The sequence below is a fragment of the Cervus elaphus genome, chromosome 7, assembly GCF_910594005.1.
Source record: "Cervus elaphus chromosome 7, mCerEla1.1, whole genome shotgun sequence".
NCBI classification, from domain to species: Eukaryota; Metazoa; Chordata; class Mammalia; order Artiodactyla; family Cervidae; genus Cervus; species Cervus elaphus.
The window spans coordinates 28,290,131-28,310,648 of NC_057821.1; the positions used below are offsets into that span (position 1 = coordinate 28,290,131).

Genomic DNA, 20,518 nt, shown 5'->3' on the forward strand with positions numbered 1-20,518 from the left:
CTAAAATGCTAGAATACTCTAATGGAAACATGCATGCACAACTGCGTGAATGACATTAACCTTGAATAAAACCATAAAAGAATATATCATCCCATTCGGATAAACAGATATGGAATGAGTTCTCTATTCCCATTACCTTACTGTGCATCATGTGCACCAGGCAGGGAGGGAACAGGACCTGACCTGGGAGAACCCTTTGTCTCCCTCTTGCTTCTAGTCCCGTCCTGCTGCAGAAAGTGCTCCAGTCATCTGTCTCGGGTCTGTGGGAGGTGCCCCTTAGAACACCCTGCCACAAATGCTTTACCTGGATGGTGCTAAGGTGGTCCTGACCAAGGAGAGCACCGCTCACCTGTGTGCCCCCAGACCAGAAGTCAGGAACGACTGAGGGTCTGATGGAGAAGTCTCACCTCCCGTCTGCCCTGTGGAAATCAGCCTGAGCTCATGGAGGGAGATGCTGCTGCTTGACTGATGCCTCCACGTTCTGGGCTCCTTTACTCTCTCGGTTCAGGACACTCATCCCCAACCGTCACGGCTCCCTAGAAGCAGACTGACCCTTATTCCTCCTAATCAGAAGCCCCCACGCCCTGTCCTGTCCCCTCCCCCGACATCGCCCTTCAGCTCAGCTTCATCACATGAGGGTGATAACTGCTCAGGGGAGATTCCCCCCAGGGTCAGCCACTGAGCACTGGCCCCAGGTGTCCCGCTGCATTATCCCCCAGCCCTTTATGCTGAACCTGTCAGACAATGGGAGCTGGGGGGAGAGAGAGGTGGGGGATTATTAGAGCCTCCTCAAGGCTGAGGTAAAACTCTCCTTTTCCCCAGAATCTTACACACTGTCCCTTCCCAATACGTGAACCAAAATGCAATCCAGATGTGTATATTTAAAGAGCAGTTAAAACTTGTAATATGAAATAATACAGATGTTGCAGGCATGAAGTAACATATATGCATATATGACTGTGACAAGGGTGAAGGGAACCTTAGATTTCCAGAAATCTGCTAGTAGTCATCTCAGGAGAAGCCACCATAAGGAAACTGGCAGATAAAGCTTATTGGTAATAATTTCTTGTGCATGTGCTTCATTATAATATAAAAAGCAAAAGTAATATTAGTACTAGTGTGGTGCAGCTGCAACCATCTCAAATATATTAACACTTTTAATCATCCCAATCATGACTGGAAAGAAACACTAGTTTTTTCATTTCATAGATGAGGAAATGGAGACCTCAAGAAGGAATGTGTTATATTTTACATCAACTAACTTCAAAAATAATAATAAAAAATACATCTATATGGAATCTAGAAAAATGGTACTGATGAACCTATTTACAGGGCAGGAATAGAGATGCAGATGTGGAGAATGGCCTTTGGGACACAGTGAAGGAAGGCGAGGGTGGGATGAATTGAGAGAGTAGCATTGAAATATATCCATTACCATGTGTAAAATAAAAGCTAGTGGGAAGTTTTGGTATAACATGGGAAGCTCAACCTGGTGCTCAGTGACCTAGAGGGGTGGGATGGGGAAGGTGGAAGGAAGTTCCAGAGGGAGGAGTTACATGTATACTTATGGCTGATTCACACTGCTGTGTGGCAGAAACCAATACAACACTGTAATGCAAGTATTCTCCAGTTAAAAATAAAAATAATTTAAAATAATATGATAAATAACAGAACACACATAAAAGAAAAAGTGCTATTAAGACCAGAACTCGGAATTGAATTCAGGCCTCCTGGCTGCAAATTCTAAGCTTCCCCTGTTAGACTGATGGAGCAGGGATCTGACACGAGGATTGAAATTCTGGGTGTGTGAGGCCATTATTATCAGTTGGCTTCATCTGGATTTGATCCAGGTCTTGTAGGCTAATAGGCTCTGGGGAAAAAGAAAAACCAATCAATAAGTGACCAACTGGTTGCAGAATATTGCTTTTTATTCCCTCAGAGATTCTCTTTCAGTTGCTCCAACATCAGATTTGACCATCCTCTGACATGATGCACAGACCCCAGCCTTCATTCTCAGGTGATGACTTGTGTTCACTCACCTGCCTCACCTGATGCTACAGGAACCCCACCCAGAGGGTCTCTCGCTCCTGAGGACTGGGGAGAGGTAGAGCGCACCACTCCCCCTGCTTTCTCCCAGGCTCCTGCCTGCTTTCATCAACGGGTGCTCTTTGTTCAGACCAGTCTCCAGCGTTTGGCTGTGACATCACTGCACATTTCTCAGATTTAGTGGGAAGTCTTCACCTGACCCGTCAAGAGCTTGGTCTCATCGATAAAGTAGTTTGGCTCCTCCATCAACCACACAAGACTCTGCCCTTCCGCCTTGCTGTTCTGGAGGATGAAAGTTCCTGATGAAAGTGTCCATCCTCAAACCAGAGGCAGTAAGTGCAGGGACTCCTGACCTGGTTCAGACGCAGCCGTGCAGAAATACTGCAGAGCTTGGTCCTGAGGTCAGAACCAGTGGATCGAAAGTAAACCCTACTATTTATGAGGAATGATCCCTTCCCAGTGTGTGAGAAATGTTGTGTTGTGTGTGTGAAACAGAGAGAGAGATTTATTTTAAAACTTGACTCATGAGTCCAGGGGTCTTGTGTGTGTAGGGCTGACAAGCAGGCTGGAGACTCAGGGAAGGATTGATGTTACAGACAGAGTCCAAAGGTGGTCTGGACAATAATGTGGCTGGCCTGACTCTGATTTAGGAAAATCGTGAGTTTATCATTACCCTCATATTGCACAACTTTTAAAAAGCCTGTGTATTTGGCTTTTCCTTTGTTCTTATTGTTAGTGTGCTGCTATTTTTGTGGAAAGAATAGTTGTGCAATGTTCTGACTTCTGTAAATTCATGAACTTACAGTAGGGAGTTCCCTGAAGGTTCAGTGGTTAAGACTGCACTTCCAATGCAGGGTTGCAGAACTAGAATCAGTGGAGGTGGGGGAACCTGGATCCCACAAGCTGAAGGGCATGCATGCCAAAAAAAAAAAAGAAAAAAGAAAAACAAATTTTTTTTAAAAGAACCTACAATAGATTACTAAGAATAAATAAATTCTTAGTCACACTGGAAGAGAATGGAGACGGTACTATTATCATATTAGGTAGTGAGACTGCGGGTGAATTCTTTTCCATTTAAAAAATTATTTGCTGATGTTGTTGATATGTGGTGTGCAATCAGAAAAAAATGAAAGAAGAAAAAGAGCTGATTTTGGCTGTCATGGTGCAAAAAAAAGAAGAAAAGAAAACAAAAATGTACATGTACTATCCAATTTATTCCATTTATAACTCTGAAGTCAGTCAGCTATAATCACAGCGTAACTATCAAGTGTTTGGAATGAGACTCAGAAGTGCCCAGCCCAGGGTCACACAGCGGGTGGAAGCCAGGTCCTGAGACAACCAGCCCAGTGTTCCATTGATAGGCAGCTTCAGAGAGGAAGGGGGCTTCAGAGACCATGGGATTGATCCTCTCACAACAGCACCCTTCTGTATACAACATCCAGAGGGAACAGTTGAACTCCTTTAGTGATGGAGAATTCAGCTGCTACCAAAGAAGCTGATTCCTGTGTAATTGTAATTGCTAATAAAAACAAAACTTTATGATGAACCCAATTCTGTCTCTCTAATGCTTCTACAGAAATGACCAATTTTTGAATTCTAGGGTCAGACAGAATTTTTAAGCCTTCAGATAACACTCTTCAAATATTTGAAGAGTCTATTCTTAAGTGAATTATATCTCATCAGGAAAAAAAAAAGGCTATTATTAGTGGGAAGGTTGGTCCAAATATTTCAGCCAGTCAATACTATAAACATGAAGTTCTCCCTAATGACACATTGCGTGCCTGCGTGCTAAGTCACACAGTCGTGTCCGACTCTTTGCAACCCCCTAGACTGTAGCCTCCAGGCTCCTCTGTCCATGGGCTTCTCCAGGCGAGAATACTTGAGTGAATTGCCTTGCCCTCCTCCAGGGGATCTTCCCAATTCAGAGATCAAACCCGTATCTCAACGCCTCCTGCATTGGCCTGCGAGTTCTTTACCACTAGCGCCACCTGGGAAGCCCAATGACTGAGGAAGTTTATTAATTCTTTAACTGAAATGATATTTATTTAGCACATGCTCTCAGCCAGGCCCTGGGGATGCATAGGTGAAAGTGAAAGTCGCTCAGTTGTGTCTGATTCTTTGCAACCCCATGGACTGTATAGTCCATGGAATTCTCCAGGACAGACTATTGAGTGGGTAGCCTTTCCCTTCTCCAGGGGATCTTCCCAACCCAGAGATCGAACCCAGGTCTCCCGCATTGCAGGCAGATTCTTTACCAACTGAGCCACAAGGGAAGCCCAAGAACATGCCCTGTGTGTTTCGATGCTACATAGTCCAGCTGGAAAATAAACATTTGGAATAGAAACCAAGGGCGCCACTCTAGTCTGGGAGCAGCTCAGGACGTCCTTCCTGTGGAGGGGACATTTGAAATAAGCCTTGAGGATAAACAGGAGTTGACGGGGCAGCTGTGGTCTATATAGAGGAAAACGGCTGATAAGGAGTCGTGTGTGTATATTGGACGGTGTCCCTGGAGACAAGGTGACCAAGTCCCTGGAGACTGGAGAGTGGGGGCTCCACCTGGGCAGTCTGGACCCCAGTATCCACCCCCCACCCTCTTAGCTGTGTTACTCCAAACAACTTATTTTCCCCCTGTGCTCATCCGCATCTGCAAAATGGGTGACGTTTTCGGGATGTGGTGAGGGTTGGTTGAGTTGATATGGGACGTGCTCAGGACAGTGCCTGGCAGATACTGGATGCTCAAGCCTTGTTTGCTCTGCTGGCTGGAGGGAAACGTGGTGGGAAAGAGCTGGAGGCTGAGAATAGAGGCTGGGCCCTGGAAGCCCTCCTTGCCTGGTGGGATTTCATTAGTTTTTCTTTTTGTTGACCCAAGATCCTATCAAAGACACATGATATAAATTAGGTTCTAATCATGTCTCCTTCAGGCTCCTCTGGCTGTGACAGTCTCTCAGACTTCCCTTTTTGTTTGATGACCTGGATGTTTTTGAGAATTGCTCAGGGGTAGCATGAAATGTTTCTCTATTTGAGTTGGGTTTTTGGAAAGAAGACCACAGAGATGAAGTGACATTCTCCACACATCAAGGGTTTATACTGTCCACTGGAAAGTGAAGTCACTCGGTCGTGTCCAACTCTTTGTGACCCCATGGACTGTAGCCTACCATGCTCCTCCATCCATGGGATTTTCCAGGCAAGAGTACTGGAGTGGGAATATCACTAATAAATTCACTTCAGCACCCACCTAAGATATATTTCCTAGGTTTCTCCTTGTAAAGTTCTATTTTTACTTCCTCACTGTCCATACTGTAGTGTTCGGAAGGAAGTCACCATGTGCAGTCCACACTTAAGGGGCACCCTGATATAAACTCAGGTGTGCAGGGGTTTGTGCAAATATAAATTTTCCAATGAGATGGAGACTTTCTGCGTAGCTTCATAAGAAACTGCTGACTCTCATTTCTGGCTACTGCACTGCTTCCTATTCCTGCCCCAGTGAGCGAGGGTTTCTGCTGCTCCATGTCCTGGTCAGCGCTTGGCATCACCGGTTCTTGGATTCTAGCTACTCTACTAGGTGTGTGAGGCTTTATCATTGCTGTTTTTATTTGCATGTCTTAATAACATGTGACATTGAGCATATTTTGTATGTATTTCCATATCATCTTGAAGAGGTGTCTGTTCAGACTTTTCCTTCATTAAATTGCTGTTTATTTGTATATTGTTGAGTGTAATAGTTCTATGTATATTCCAAAGCAAGTTCTTTTTCATATATGTGAATTTGCAAATAATTTGTTCCTGTCTGTGCCCTGAGCTCTTTCCCTGACATAACAGTATTCATTAATGTCTAGATGTACATTTCTAAGAAGAGAAATAAGGAATTCCTAACTGCAATGGTTTCTAAATAGAGGACTTGGGTGACTGGGGATGGAGGGAGAACATGAATTAGTTATTTTGTTTATGCTGGAGTATCTTCTCAATGCTCTTGTGTGGAGTTAAATAATGCTTTTGAAAAATGAGCTGACATTATCAGAGAAATGCAAATCAAAACCACAATGAGGTACCATTACACACCAGTCAGTGTGGCTGCTATCCAAAAGTCTACAAGCAATAAATGCTGGAGAGGGTGTGGAGAAAAGGGAACCCTCTTACCCTGTTGGTGGGAATGCAAACTAGTACAACCACTATGGAGAACAGTGTGGAGATTCCTTAAAAAACTGGAAATAAAACTGCCATATGACCCAGCAATCCCACTTCTGGGCATACACACCGAGGAAACCAGATCTGAAAGAGACACGTGCACCCCAATGTTCATCACAGCACTGTTTATAATAGGCAGGACATGGAAACAACCTAGATGTCCATCAGCAGATGAATGGATAAGGAAGCTGTGGTACATATACACCACGGAATATTACTCAGCCCTAAAAAGAATTCATTTGAATCAGTTCTAATGAGATGGATGAAACTGGAGCCCATTATACAGAGTGAAGTAAGCCAGAAAGATAAAGAACATTACAGCATACTAACACATATATATGGAATTTAGAAAGATGGTAACGATAACCCTATATGCAAAACAGAAAAAGAGACACAGATATACAGAACAGACTTTTTGACTCTGTGGGAGAAGGTGAGGGTGGGATGTTTTGAGAGAACAGCATCGAAACATGTATATTATCTATGGTGAAACAGATCCCCAGCCCAGGTTGGATGCATGAGACAAGTGCTCGGGGCTGGTGCACTGGGAAGACCCAGAGGGATCGGGTGGAGAGGGAGGTGGGAGGGGGGATTGGGATGGGGAATACATGTAAATCCATGGCTGATTCATGTCAATGTATGGTAAAAACCACTACAATATTGTAAAGTAATTAGCCTCCAACTAATAAAAATAAATGAAAAAAAAAGAAACAAAGTGAAACACATAGCTGAGGGTTTTCGACCTACGTATAATAAGCAGCTATTATTTAGTAGCTTTTAAAATCCCTTGTCAGCCAAGATATTTTAAGCACCTTTCTATGATTTAATTGTGTGAAATAAACATGGTCTTAAAGTTGAAAAAAAAAAAACCACACACACACACACAAAAAAACCCAAGGAAGTCAAAATTCAGCAAAGATTTATCCAAGCTTCAATTTCCTGGAAGACTGAGTGAAAAGCTCAATCTATTTCTATACATGGATTCTTTTACTTTGGCCAACTCACTACATATGTGTTAACTCTGCACAGGTTTCATTCTTATTTAGTGGTGTACTTTTAAATATGCACACACTCATACTGATGCCTATACGTTATTGCCACAATTACCAGCCATTCCCTATCCTGGTTTCACACAAAAATAATCCAGAAAAAAATGAAAATAATGTGTCAACACCACTGTAGATCATTTAATCAGGCTTGATGGGAGAGGGACCTGGGCAAACTACTCCAAGTGATGTGGATATGTAGCCAGTGTCCACAGGGGAAAAAAAAAAAAAGAATCCGTCTCACAATGCAGGGCAAAAGGGTTCAATCTCTGGGCAGGGCACTAAGATTCCACATGCCTTGGAGCAACTGAACCGGCATACCAGGATGAAAAAGATCCCTCATGATGCAGTGAACATCCTGTGTATTGCAACTAAGACCCAATGCAGCCAAGTAAATAAATAAGTAAGTATTAAAAAAAATAGAATGGATAAACAATGATAGCTCAGGTAACCGTATTCAACCTCCTGTAATAAATCATAATGGAAAAGGATATAAAGAAGAACCTATAATGTGTGTAACTGAGTCACTTTGCTATACAGCAGAAACTAACACAACATTGTAAATCAACTAGACTTCAACAAAATAAATAAAAATATTTGAACAATTAATTCATTAAATAAAATAAAGAGTACTCATCACAACAGTCATGTTTGAGGTGCTGAATAGCCACATGTAGCCAGTGTCTCCCTGACTAGACAGCACAGATATAGAACAATTCCTTCATCACAGAACATTCTGTTGGAAAACAGGCCTGCCCTTCATGCTTTGTGGACCTAAGTCAGATGCATCTACGTCAGATGCATTAGACCATGGGAGGTGAAAGAGTCACTATTATTTCTCTTGGACACTAAGTCAGATTTCTGTCCAGGATATGAAGACATATCAAGCTGGTGTGTAACAAAACCAAAGCAGGTCGTAAGTGTGTGCAGTGCCTTTAGGAACAAACTGTCCCCAGTTCCAAAGGGGAAACACCTGTCCCCAGATGGCCTTTCTCAGACCTAGGATACTCTTTGGTATCAGTTTCTAGGGGGGCAGTTCTCTTGGAGAGGAGCCCAGAAGAAGGCCTTCCACTAAGTTTAAGGAGGCAGGGAGTCCAGTTCAAGGAGAAGATCTCCAAAACAAAGAGGAGGGAAAGACAGGGATCAGTTGGGAGACAACCTGGTTTACTCAGAACCGCAGTTCTCAGAGTGTGGTCTCTGGAACCCATGAGGTCACTGAGATACTTTGACTGTTCACTACACGGACATTTGCTTTGAGGTAAAACTTAGCAATAACGGAGATTACGGCAGCAAACTTCATTAGTAATTATTTTCACGACAATTTTACTTGCAGGAAAAAAAGGTAAGTTTTCTTTAAAACGTCCTGGTTGACATATTAAAATTTCTTATCTTTCCTTCATAAACCATAATGGAAAAGAATATGAAAAAAATATATATATATAACTCAGTCACACTACTGTACAGCACAAATTAACACAACAATGTAAATCGACCATACTTCAGTAAAACAAATTTCAAAAATAAATGAATAAAAGTCTTTTCCCTCCTGATTTCATCATCCTTAAATCCACGTTTTAAAGTATTTTCTGTAACGCTGAGCTGCGGGAAGCCCCCCACCCTGAGGAAAGGGAAGCTGGAGACTGAATGGTTCCCCAACTCTGTGACACTCCCTGTGGGGGAGCAGCACAAAGACGATGGTGAAAGCATTATTCTTTGAATAGTCTAGAGACACCCCCAGAGGACACCTGGAGTCCACCCCCAAACCTGTGCTGGGGACAAGCATGCGCCCTTTGAGCCCCTCCTGCTTCTCAGATTCCCAGGTGTTTTGGATGTTAATCCCCATCTGCCTCCATCAGCAGAAGGAGCGAGAACTGGAGAAGCGCCTGTGGGGAGTAGGGATGGGCCAGGTCTGAAAGGACGCACACCAGGTCCTCTCCTGCTCCATTAGCAGCAGCATGGTCCTGTGACCACAGAGAGGCTGGGAAGTCCCCTCCCAAGAGGGGAGAACAGTTAAAGTTATCAGCAACAGTGAGTGCTCATTTCAATTTATTTCGTTTTCAAATATTTATTGACTCTTTACCACATGCCAAGCTCCGTGCGAACAGCAGCCTGAGACTTGGCTGAGCAGCATCTTGGTCTGGGAGAGACTCGGAATCCACAGCACAGAAGACCTGTTGGGAAGTGCCTGCCATCCCAGGAGAAAGGATGAAGAAAACGTCTTCTGGAAGTTCACAGAGTGATTCTAGATTGGAAGGTGCCTGGAGATGATAGGATTTGGACTCCACTTGCAGAGAAGAACAGGATACCAGTGGGGGAAGCTGGAACTGGAGCTTAGAAGCAGGGCCCATAAGTACAAGGTGGCATAAGGAATATTGATATTGAATTCATTAAATCCATACATTCTAAAGTTATCAATGGATGGAATAATTACTCATTATATGAAGTGGAAAAGATATCAGGAAGATGAATTCATCCCATATTTTGGAAAGATATATGAATTTAGATGAAATCACACAGATATGTTGAGTGAAAGGTTTCTAATTTTCAAACTGTTTTATTGTTAATATAAAGAGAAAAGTGCCACAAACTGCTCTGCTTGGATAGGCTGACTTCTCCACAACAGACACTCAGAGCTGGGGTGTGGACAAGTGAACCCAGCATGTCCCCAACCTCTTCCTGCAGGTCCCCTGAGGCAGCGACCTCTTGTCTAGTCTCCCTTGGGGACCCAGCGCCTGACTCAGGGGCTCAGTCAACACTCCCTGAACACTAGGGAAGTGGCCTCTTGTGTCCTAGTCAAGATAGTGATTTCCTCGAGAAGGCACCGCCAAAACACTGACTCTCACAGAACTGGGTTTGCTCTAACAGCAGGACAGTGATGGTGGCGAGTGTGTGTTGGCTCTTTCACTGACAAAGCCAAGGGGCCCTGCCCACTCATGCCATTTCTCACAAGGCCACCAGAGGGCGGTGTGCAGCTGCTTATGACAAACCAGCCCCATTCAAACATCCTTTCCAAGTTAGCCTTGTCAGAACATGTTTCACAAAGTTAGACGATTTCTTTAAAGTACATTGATTTGCTTTCCGTCTTTAATCTCATTTGGACGCTAGTGGAAGTCCACTGTAAGTAACAAATATAAGGTGAGCCCATGACAGAAGTTGACCCCGTGATACATAGATGTGTAAACTTATGTGTCCAATCCCCTATATGTCCACCTCTGTCCAGTACTCTCTCCCTCTCTTCAGTTCAGTTCAGTCGCTCAGTCCTGTCCGACTCTTTGCAACCCCATGAACTGCAGCACACCAGGCCTCCCTGTCCATCACCAACTCCCGGAGTTTACCCAAACTCAAGTCCATTGAGTCAGTGATGCCATCCAACCATGACTACTGGAAAAACCATAGCCTTGACTAGACAAACCTTTGTTGGCTAAGTAATGTCTCTGTTTTTAATATGCTGTCTTGGTTGGTCATAACTTTTCTTCAAAGGAGCAAGTGTCTTTTAATTTCATGGCTGCAGTCACCATCTGCAGTGATTTTGGAGCCCCCCAAAATGAAGACAGCACTGTTTCCACTGGTTCCCCATTTATTTCCCATGAAGTGATGGGACCGGATGCCATGATCTTCGTTTTCTGAATGTCGAGCTTTAAGTCAACCTTTTCACTTTCCTCTTTCACTTTCATCAAGAGGCTCTTTAGTTCTTCTTCTCTTTCTGCCATAAGGGTGGTGTCATCTGCATATCTGAGGTTATTGATATTTCTCCCAGCATTCCTGATTCCAGCTTGTGATTTATCCAGTCCAGCGTTTCTCATGATGTACTCTGCATATAAGTTAAATAAGTAGGGTGACAATATACAGCCTTTTCGTGCTCCTCTTCCTATTTGGAACCATTCTGTTGTTCTACGTCCAGTTCCAACTGTTGCTTCCTGACCTGCATACAGGATTCTCAAGAGGCAGGTCAGGTCGTCTGGTATTCCCATCTCTCTCCTGACTCACAAAGAGTTGGACACCACAGTGCAACTGAACAGGACTGAACTGAGTTTGAAGACTGTCTTTACCACTGAACCACCAGGGAAGCCCAGTCTATAGGTCTATGGACTATTAATTCTTTGCCTCATCTGTTATTTGTTTCACTTTCTTGAAAGATTTTGTTGAAGAAATCAGCTTGTTAGTACCACTATCTGAATTTTACTCATTTAAGCCTCATGCTGCACTTTAGCACTTCTCTGTATTTTGCTCTTGTTAAACAAGAGACTTGGTAAGATTCAGATCACACTAGGTTTTTAAAAATTACTCTAGCACAAGTGGATACTATTAATAGCAGTTTATAGAACAATCATACCATTTTACACTGCTTTATAACATGGTCATTTACTTCTGTTCTTTTGCAGGGTATCAGGTCTTTTAGATCATCATTAGAGAAAGGGTGACATTCACCAAGCATGCTCACTTCAGAGAAAACACATATGTTGATGTCATCAAGATTAACATTCATCGATCAAGGAAAACAGCACCATGAAGATCAGTTCAGTCATTCGGTTGCTCAGTCGTGTCTGACTCTTTGCGACTGCAAGGACTGCAGCACGCCAGTTTTCCCTGTCTATCACGTACTCCCGGTGTTTGCTCAAACTCATGTCCATCAGGTTGGTGATGCCATCTAACCATCTCATCCTCTGTTGTTCCTTTCTCCTCCTGCCTTCAATCTTTCCCAGCATCAGGGTCTTTTCCAATGAGTCTTTTCTTCACATCAGGTGGCCAAAGGATTGGAGTTTCAACTTCAGCATCAGTCCTTCCAGTGAATATTCAGGACTGATTTCCTTTAGGATAGACTGGCTGGATCTCCTTGCAGTCCAAGGGACTCTCAAGAATCTTCTCCAACACCACAGCGCAAAAGCATCAATTCTTCACTTCTCAGCTTTCCTTATGGTCCAACTCTCACATCCATACATGAATCCTGGAAAATAGCTTTGACTAGACAGACCTTTGTTGGCAAAGCTTTGTCTCTGCCTTTTAATGTGCTGTCTAGGTTGTTCATAGCTTTTCTTCCAAGGGGCAAGCGTCTTTTAATTTCATGGCTGCAGGCACCATCTGCAGTGACTTTGGAGCCAAAGGAAAAAAGGTCTGTCACTGTTTCCATTGTTTCCCATCTATTATATGCCATGAAGTGATGGGACCGGATGCCATGATCTTAGTTTTTGAATGTTGAGTTTTAAGCCAGCTAGTCATCAGACTAGCTTGATACATTTGTGAGTGGAAGCCCTGAAAATAAGAATAACCTCAGGGAAAGTGACTTTGAAGGTCACTGGGATTTAATTACAGAACTTGTACAAGACTGGGGAAACAGAGGCTCTTGAAGGGCACAAACAAAACCTTGTGCATACCAGGACCCAGGAGAAAGGAGCAGTGTTCCCACTAGAGACTGAGCCAGACTTGCCTGTGAGTGTGAGGGAGTCTTTGGCGGAGGCATGGGTCAGCAGTGGCCTGCCGTGGGGTCAGGGGCACTTGACTGCAACAGTCCTGGGAGGCATGGCATGCTGGCATAAGTCCTTTTGGAGGAGGCTGCTGTTCCCCTACCATAGTTTGGCTTCAGGTCTAAGTACAGGAAGAGAACACGGGCCCACCCATCAGCAGAAAACTGGATTAAAGACTTATTGAGCATGGCCTTGCCCACAAGCACAAGATGGGCAAAACTTTTCCCCACAGCCAATCAAATCCTTCCCCACAGACAGTCCCTCACATCAGGAAACTTGCACAAGCCTCTTATTCTCATCCATCAGAGGGCAGACAGAATGAAAACCACAATCACAGAAAACGAACCCATCTGCTCACAGGGACAACAATCTAATTTCATTCTAACTCAGTGAAACTATGAGCCATGCCATGTAGGGCCATCCAAGACGGACAGGTCATGGTGGAGAGTTCTGACAAAACTTGGTCCACTGGAGGACAGAATGGCAAACCACTTCATTATTCTTGCCTTGAGAACCCCATGAACAGTATGAAAAAGCAAAAATATATGACACAGAATGTGAACCTCTAGGTTGGTAGGTGTCCAATATGCTACTGGAGAAGAGTGGAGAAATAGCTCCAGAAGGAATGAAGAGGCAGAGCCAAAGTGGAAACAATGCCCAGTTGTGGCTGGTGGTGAAAATAAAGTCCAATGCTGTCAAGAATGATATTGCATAGAAATCTGGAATGTTAGGTCAATGAATCAAGGTAAATTGGGAGTGATCAAACAGGAGATGGCAAGAGTGAACATCGACATTTTAGGAATCAGTGAACTAATCAGGACTGGAATGGGCGAATTTAATTCAGATGACCATTATATCTACTACTGTGGGTGAGAATCTCTTTTAAAAAAATGGAGCAATACTCATCGTCAACAAAACAGTCCAAATGCAGAACTTGGGTGCAATCTAAAAAATGACAGAATGATCTCCATTCATTTCCAAGGCAAACCATTCAATAACACAGTTATCCAAGTCTACACCCCAAACACTAATGCCAAAGAAGCTGAACAGTTCTATGAAGACCTTCCAGATCCTCTAGAACTAATGTCAAAAGAAAGGTGTCCTTTTCATCATAGGGGACTGGAATGCAAAAGAAGAAGTAAAGAGATACTTTGAGCAATAGGCAAGTTTGGCCCTGAAGTACAAAATGGAGCAGGGTAAAGGCTAACAGAATTTTACGAAGAGAACACACTGGTCATAGCAAACTCCATCTACCAACAACACAAGAAATGACTCTACACATGGACATCACCAGATCGATAGCAAAATCAGATTGATTATATTCTTTGCAGCCAAAGATGGAGAAGCTCTATACCAGCAAAAATAAGACCAGTAGCTGACTGTGGCTCAGATCATGACCTCCTTATTGCCAAGTTCAGACTTAACTTGAAGAAAGCAGGGCAAACCACTACGCCATTCAAGTATGACCTAAATCAAATCCCTTATGATTATACAGTGGAAGTGATAAATAGATTCAAGGCATTAGATCTGATAGAGTGCCTGAAAAACTATGAACAGAGTTTCGTGAAAGTGTACAAAGGTGCTGATCAAAACCATCCCGCAGAAAAAGAAATGCAAAAAGGCAAAATGGTTGTCTGACAAGGCCTGACAAATAGCTGAGAAAAGAAGAGAAGTGAAAAGCAAAGGAGAGAAAGAAAGCTATACCATCTTAGACCCAAAGAATATCAAGGAGAGATAAGAAAGACTTGCTAAACGATCAGTGCAAAGAAATAGAGGAAAACAATAGAATGTGAAAGACTAGAAATCTCTACAAGAAAATTAGAGATACCAAGGGAACATTTCATGCAAAGATGGGCACAATAAAGGACAGAAACAGTATGGACCTAACAGAAGCAGAAGATATTAAGAAAAGGTGGCAAGAATATTTCCAGAAGAACTATACAGAAATGATCTTAATGACCCAGATAACCATGATGGTGTGATCACTCACATAGAGTCAGACAACCTGGAGGATGAAGTCAAATGGGTCTTAGGAAGCATCACTATGAACAAAGCTAGTGAAGGTGATGGGATTCCAGCTGAGCTATTTCAAATCATAAAATCTGATGCTGTCAAAGTGCTGTAGTCAATATGCCAGCAAATTTGGAAAACTCAGCAGTGGCCACAGGATTGGAAAAAGTCAGTTTTCATTCTGATCCCAAAGAAAAGCAATGCCAAAGAATCTTCAAACTACCACACAATTGCTCTCATTTCACAGGCTAGCAAGCTTACGCTCCAAATCCTTCAAGCTATGCTTTAACAGTATGTGAACTGAGAACTTTCAGTTGTTCAAGCTGGATTTAGAAAAGACAGAGGAACCAGAGATCAAATTGCCAACATCCATTGGATCTTTGAAAAAGCAAGAGAAATCCAGAAAAACATCTACTTCTGCTTTATTGACTATGCCAATGCCTTTGACTGTGTGGATTACAACAAACTAAAAATTCTTAAAGAGATGGGAATACCAGACCACCTGACCTGCCCCCTGGCAAATCTGTATGCAGGTCAAGAAGCAACAGTTAGAACTGGACATGGAACAACTGACTGGTTCCAAATTGGGAAAAGAGTACGTCAAGGCTGTATATCGTGACTCTGTTTATTTAACTTATGTACAGAATACCTCATGTGAAATGCCTGGCTAGATAAAGCACAAGCTGCAATCAAGACTGCTGAGAGAAACCTCAGATAGGCAGATGACACCACCCTAAAGGCAGAAAGCGAAGAGGAACTAAAGAGCGTCTTGAGGAATGTGAAAAAGGAGAGTGAAGAAGCTGGCTTAAAATTCAACACTCAGAAAACGAAGACCATGGCATCCAGTTCCATCACTTCATGGCAAACAGATGGGAAAACAATGGAAACAGTCAGAGACTTTATTTTGGGGGCTCCAAAATCACTGCAGATGGTGACTGCAGCCATGAAATTAAAAGACGCTTGCTCCTTGGAAGGAAAGTTACGACCAACCTAGACAGCATATTAAAAAGCAGAGTCACTACTTTGCCAACAAAGTAGTCAAAGCTACGGTTTTTACAGGATTCATGTATGGATGTGAGAATTTGACTATAAAGAAAGATGAGCGCCGAAGAATTGATGCTTTTGCACTGTGGTGTTGGAGAAGACTCTTGAGAGTCCCTTGGACAGCAAGGAGATCCAACCAGCCAATCTTAAAGGAAATCAACCCCGAAATTTTACTGGAAGGACTGATGTTGAAGGTGAAGCTTCAATACTTTGACCAGTTGATTTGAAGAATGAACTCATTGGAAAAGACCCTGCTGCTGGGTAAGATTGAAGGCAGGAGTTGAAGAGGACGACAGAGGGTGAGATGGTTGGGTGGCATCACTGACTCAATGGACATGAGTTTCAGCAAAGGGACAGGGAAGCCTGGCGTGCTGCAGTCCATGGGGCAGCAAAGAGTCGGACAACAACAACAAGAGGGCTCTGGATTATCACCAATAAGCTAGGCCTATGATTTTGGCCATGTCATTGAATTCGTCTCATTTGTGAATAAAGAGATACAAGTAGACATTTTTAATGTGATTGTCATGATCAGTATTGAATATTTATAGTAGGTTGAAAGGTAGATGAAGACTATGACAAGAAGATCGATAGGTAGATAGACAGATGTATAGCAGTGGCAAATGTTGGAACTGAATTCAGATTTGTCTGACATTGTGATGAAACTAGTGGAACATCTCTTAATGATACTTATAAACTGAAGTTAGCTGTGATTCAAGACAGAAAGGGCAATTTGTTGCTTGCAGTCTACATTGTAAAGCTGCCACCAGTATTCACAAACACTTTCAGTTTAGATTTAACCATTTCTTCCAGGAAACTGTCAAAGAAGATCATATTAGAGTATTTTGTCCATTTAGTATAAATGTATAAAGCTTCAAGGTGGTAGGTCAGAAATGAAAGATGATGATCGATGTTTAATCATTACAAACTTAAGTCATTGCCCTTTAAACTTCCAGTCACGCAGACCAAGTAAAGCAGAGGACTCCTACAGTTTTGCATCTGGTGCTTTCTCTTTATTCATGTTTATCCTAACTGTACAACATTTTATGTGGAATTATTGAAATGAAAGCTTATTGTGACATTTCACGTGCACATTTTCCTGGAGACAGAATGAATGATAGAACAAAATGAGGATGAAAAAACACAAATGAAATGTGATAAAAACAGCAACAATAAACTGTCTTTTTAGGGACCTTTAGAAGTTTGAATATCATCGGAGAACAATAATTATGCTCAGCATGACTTCAAACTTCCAAATTTCTTTGTTCTTCTGAAAGGAACTTAGTTAATGTTATTTTTGTTGTTCAGTTGCTCAGTCCTGTTCAACTCTGCAACGTCATGCACTGCAGCACGCCAGGCTTCCCTGTGCTTCACTATCTCCAGGAACTTGCTCAAAGTCATGTCCATTGAATCAGTTTTGCTATCCAATCATCTCATCTTTGGTTTTCCCCTTCTCCTCTTGCCTTCAATTTTTCCCACGAGCAGGGTCTTTTCTAATGAGTTGGCTCTTTGCATCAGGTGGCCAAAGAAATGGAACTTCAGTTTCAGCATCAGTCCTTCTAATGAATATTCAGGACTGACTGCCTTTAGGATAGACTGGTTTGATTTCCATGCAGTCCAAGGGACTCTCAAGAGTCTTGTCCAACACCATAGTTCAAAAGCATCCATCCTTTGTTGCTCACCTTTCTTTATAGTCCAACTCTCACATCCATATATGACTACTGGAAAAACCATAGCTTTGACTAGATGGACCTTTGTTGGCAAAGTAATGTCTCTGCTTTTTAATATGCTGTCTAGGTTGGTCATGGCTTTTCTTCCAAGGAGCAAGCATCTTCTGATTTCATGGTTTCAGTCACCATCTGCAGTGATTTTGGAGCCCAAGAAAATGAAGTCTCTCACTGTTTCCACCGTTTTCCCATCTATTTGCCATGAAGTGATGGGACAAGATGCCATGATCTTAGTTTTCTGAATGTTGAGTTTTAAGCCAACTTTTTCACTCTCCTTTTTCACCTTCCTCAAAAGGCTTTTTAGTTCTTCGATTTCTGCCATAAGGGTGGTGTCATCTGCATATCTGAGGTTATTGATATTTTTCCTGGCAATCCTGATTCAGGCTTGTGCTTCATCCAACCTGGCATTTCACATGATGTACTCTGCATATAAGTTAAATAAGCAGGGTGACAATATACAGCCTTGATGTACTCCTTTCCCAATTTGGAACTAGTCTGTTGTTCCATGTCCAGTTCTAACTGTTGCTTCCTCACCTGCATACAGGTTTTGCAGGAGGTAGGTCAGGTGGTCTGGTATTCCCATCTCTTGAAGAATATTCCTCAGTTTGTTGTGATCTACACAGTCAAAGGGTTTAGTGTAGTCAATGAAGCAGATGTTTTTCTCGAACTCTTTTCCTTTTTCTATGATCCAGCGGATATTGGCAATTTGATCTCTGATTCCTCTGCCTTTTCTAAATCCAGCTTAAACATCTGGAAGTTCTTGGTTCACATACTGTTGAAGCCTAGCTTGGAGAATTTTTAGCATAATCTTGATAGTGTGTGAAATGAGTGCAATTGTGTGGTAGGTTGAAGATTCTTTGGCATTGCCCTTCTTTGGGATTGGAATGAAAACGGACTTTTTCCAGTCCTATGGCCACTGCTGAGTTTTCCAAATTTGCCAGCATATCGAGATCAGCACTTTAACAGCATCATCTTTTAAGATTTGAAATAGTTCAGCTGGAATTCCATCTCCTCCACTAGTTTTGTTCATAGTGATGCTTCCTGAGGCCCACTTGACTTCACCCTCTAGGATGTCTGGCTCTAGGTCAGTGATCACATCATCTTGGTTAGATGGGTCTTTAAGACCTGTTTTGTAGAGTTCTTCAGTATATTCTTGACACTTCTTAATAATCTTCTCATTAATGTTATTAATGAGATTTAATATTAATGAATCTTACACTGTTTTCTAGAATTCTTTTGTGTCAATGTGAATGTCAGCTTTCTCATTTTGAGATATAACATTTTAATGACATATATGCTCTAACCATTTTGAATGCTTCCTTCAGAAATGTTGCATTTGCAATTCTTTCCCTTAGAACAATCTTTCTGGATTACCTGGTAGCTAATGTCTTAGCATCATTTGAAACTTTATTGATTGCTAATACTTAATCCAGGTTGCTCTCCTGTTTCCCTGGCTTGCTATTTCAAAGTATCAAAAACTATCAATACTTAAAAAAAAAACAAAAACTGGTGTGAATATTGGCCTTTCAAGTTTTTCATGCTTGAACAAAATTCAGAAAATGGTGTTCTAATCTTAATATATGCCTTGCATATATATATATATGTGTGTGTATATATATATAACATATACATCTGTTGCTTTCCCTACTATAAAAATGAGCTGCTTCTTTTAGGAAAATAATAGGCTTGTGGTCGTATCTCAAAATGCTAATAAATGGTTATTTTTTTTTAAAAAGAACTATTTTCTATGATGACATGGGAAGTATACAACAACAACAAGCATTTCTGCTACATTCCAAAGTCGTATGTCCCAAGGAAAATCATTTGTATGAGCTGAACTACCCTCTTTTTCATGGAATGCAGGTTTTATTTGAAAGAAGGAATGACACTGGAAGATCTATAAAACTTAGTGAAACAATGAATTACTTTTTAAAAATCTTACATTAGTACAAGTGACATCCAGTGTGCAAAATAGGCTTATGAATTTTAATGTAACAGAATAGGAAATAGTGATATTGTTTCAGGTCCACTGAGAAAATAACTTATAAGAAACTATCACTTGCGTAGTTTTAGCTTTGTATCAAGATAAACATCCACAAATAACAGGAAAGGTTATTAAAAATGTCACTCCTACATAGTATAGTCCTTTTTATTTTCATAGATTTCAATCAAAATGACAGATTCAATGCAAAAGCTAACATAGAATCCAGTGAGACAGACAAGGAAAAGACTTGCCAAAATATACTAATTAAAAACTTCCACTGTTCCCACAATAGGGTTTATTTGGAGAAATTGTTATTTTTCATATAAAAATCATGGGTTATTAACATTATTCTAAATAAATTAGTTAAAATTTTTTAAACTGTTATTTCTACTACGGAAAATATCGATAGAAGTAACCACATAAACAAAATTATCCTTGGGGTCCTCACTAATTTGTAGGACTGTATAAATATCCTGACCAAAATGTCATATCATCTTGAAGAGGTGTCTATTCAGACTTTCCTTCATAAAATTGCTTCATAAAATTGCTGTTTATTTTCATATTGTTGAATGTAATGGTTCTATGTATATTCCAAAGCAAGTTCTTTTTCATATATGTGAATTTGCAAATAATTTGTTCCTGTCTATGCCCTGAGCTCTTTTCCTGACATAACAGTATTCATGAATGCCTATACATACATTTCTGAGAAGAGAAATAAGAAATTCCTAACTGCAAGGGTTTCTAAATAGAGGACTTGGGTGACTGGGGAATGGAGGGAGAACATGAATTAGTTATTTTGTCTATTCTGCAGTATCTTTTCAATTCTCTTGTGTGGAGTTAAATAATGCTTTTGAAAAATGAGCTGAAAATCCCTGCCCTTGTAAAACTCTTGACCGATCACCTTCAGGTCAAGTGTTAGGATGCACATTCTCTACTCCAGGACCCATCATATGTCAGCTGAGCTGTTCTCATAGAAATTCCACCACTGGAAATGATGGGCTGACTTGTACAGACAAT

General features: G+C 41.6%; 2 protein-coding genes across 18 annotated transcripts in view; one reads left to right on the forward strand and one right to left on the reverse strand.

Moving 5' to 3' along the window:
• The window catches only part of LOC122697304 (BOLA class I histocompatibility antigen, alpha chain BL3-7-like), a 210,274-nt gene that overhangs the window by 113,823 nt on the left and 75,933 nt on the right, over positions 1–20,518 (forward strand). The window lies entirely within an intron of this gene.
• Positions 1–20,518, reverse strand: part of LOC122697302 (MHC class I polypeptide-related sequence B-like) — a 183,139-nt gene that overhangs the window by 76,187 nt on the left and 86,434 nt on the right. Inside the window, exon 6 of one of the 5 annotated variants that reach the window (XM_043907946.1) lies at positions 1,597–1,870. The exons of the other annotated variants lie outside the window; for them this stretch is intronic. Coding sequence (XP_043763881.1) covers positions 1,758–1,870 — 113 coding nt within the window. The 3' untranslated portion in view covers positions 1,597–1,757. Of the gene's footprint in view, positions 1–1,596; positions 1,871–20,518 lie in introns of those variants that run through there. 5 annotated transcript variants of the gene reach the window in all.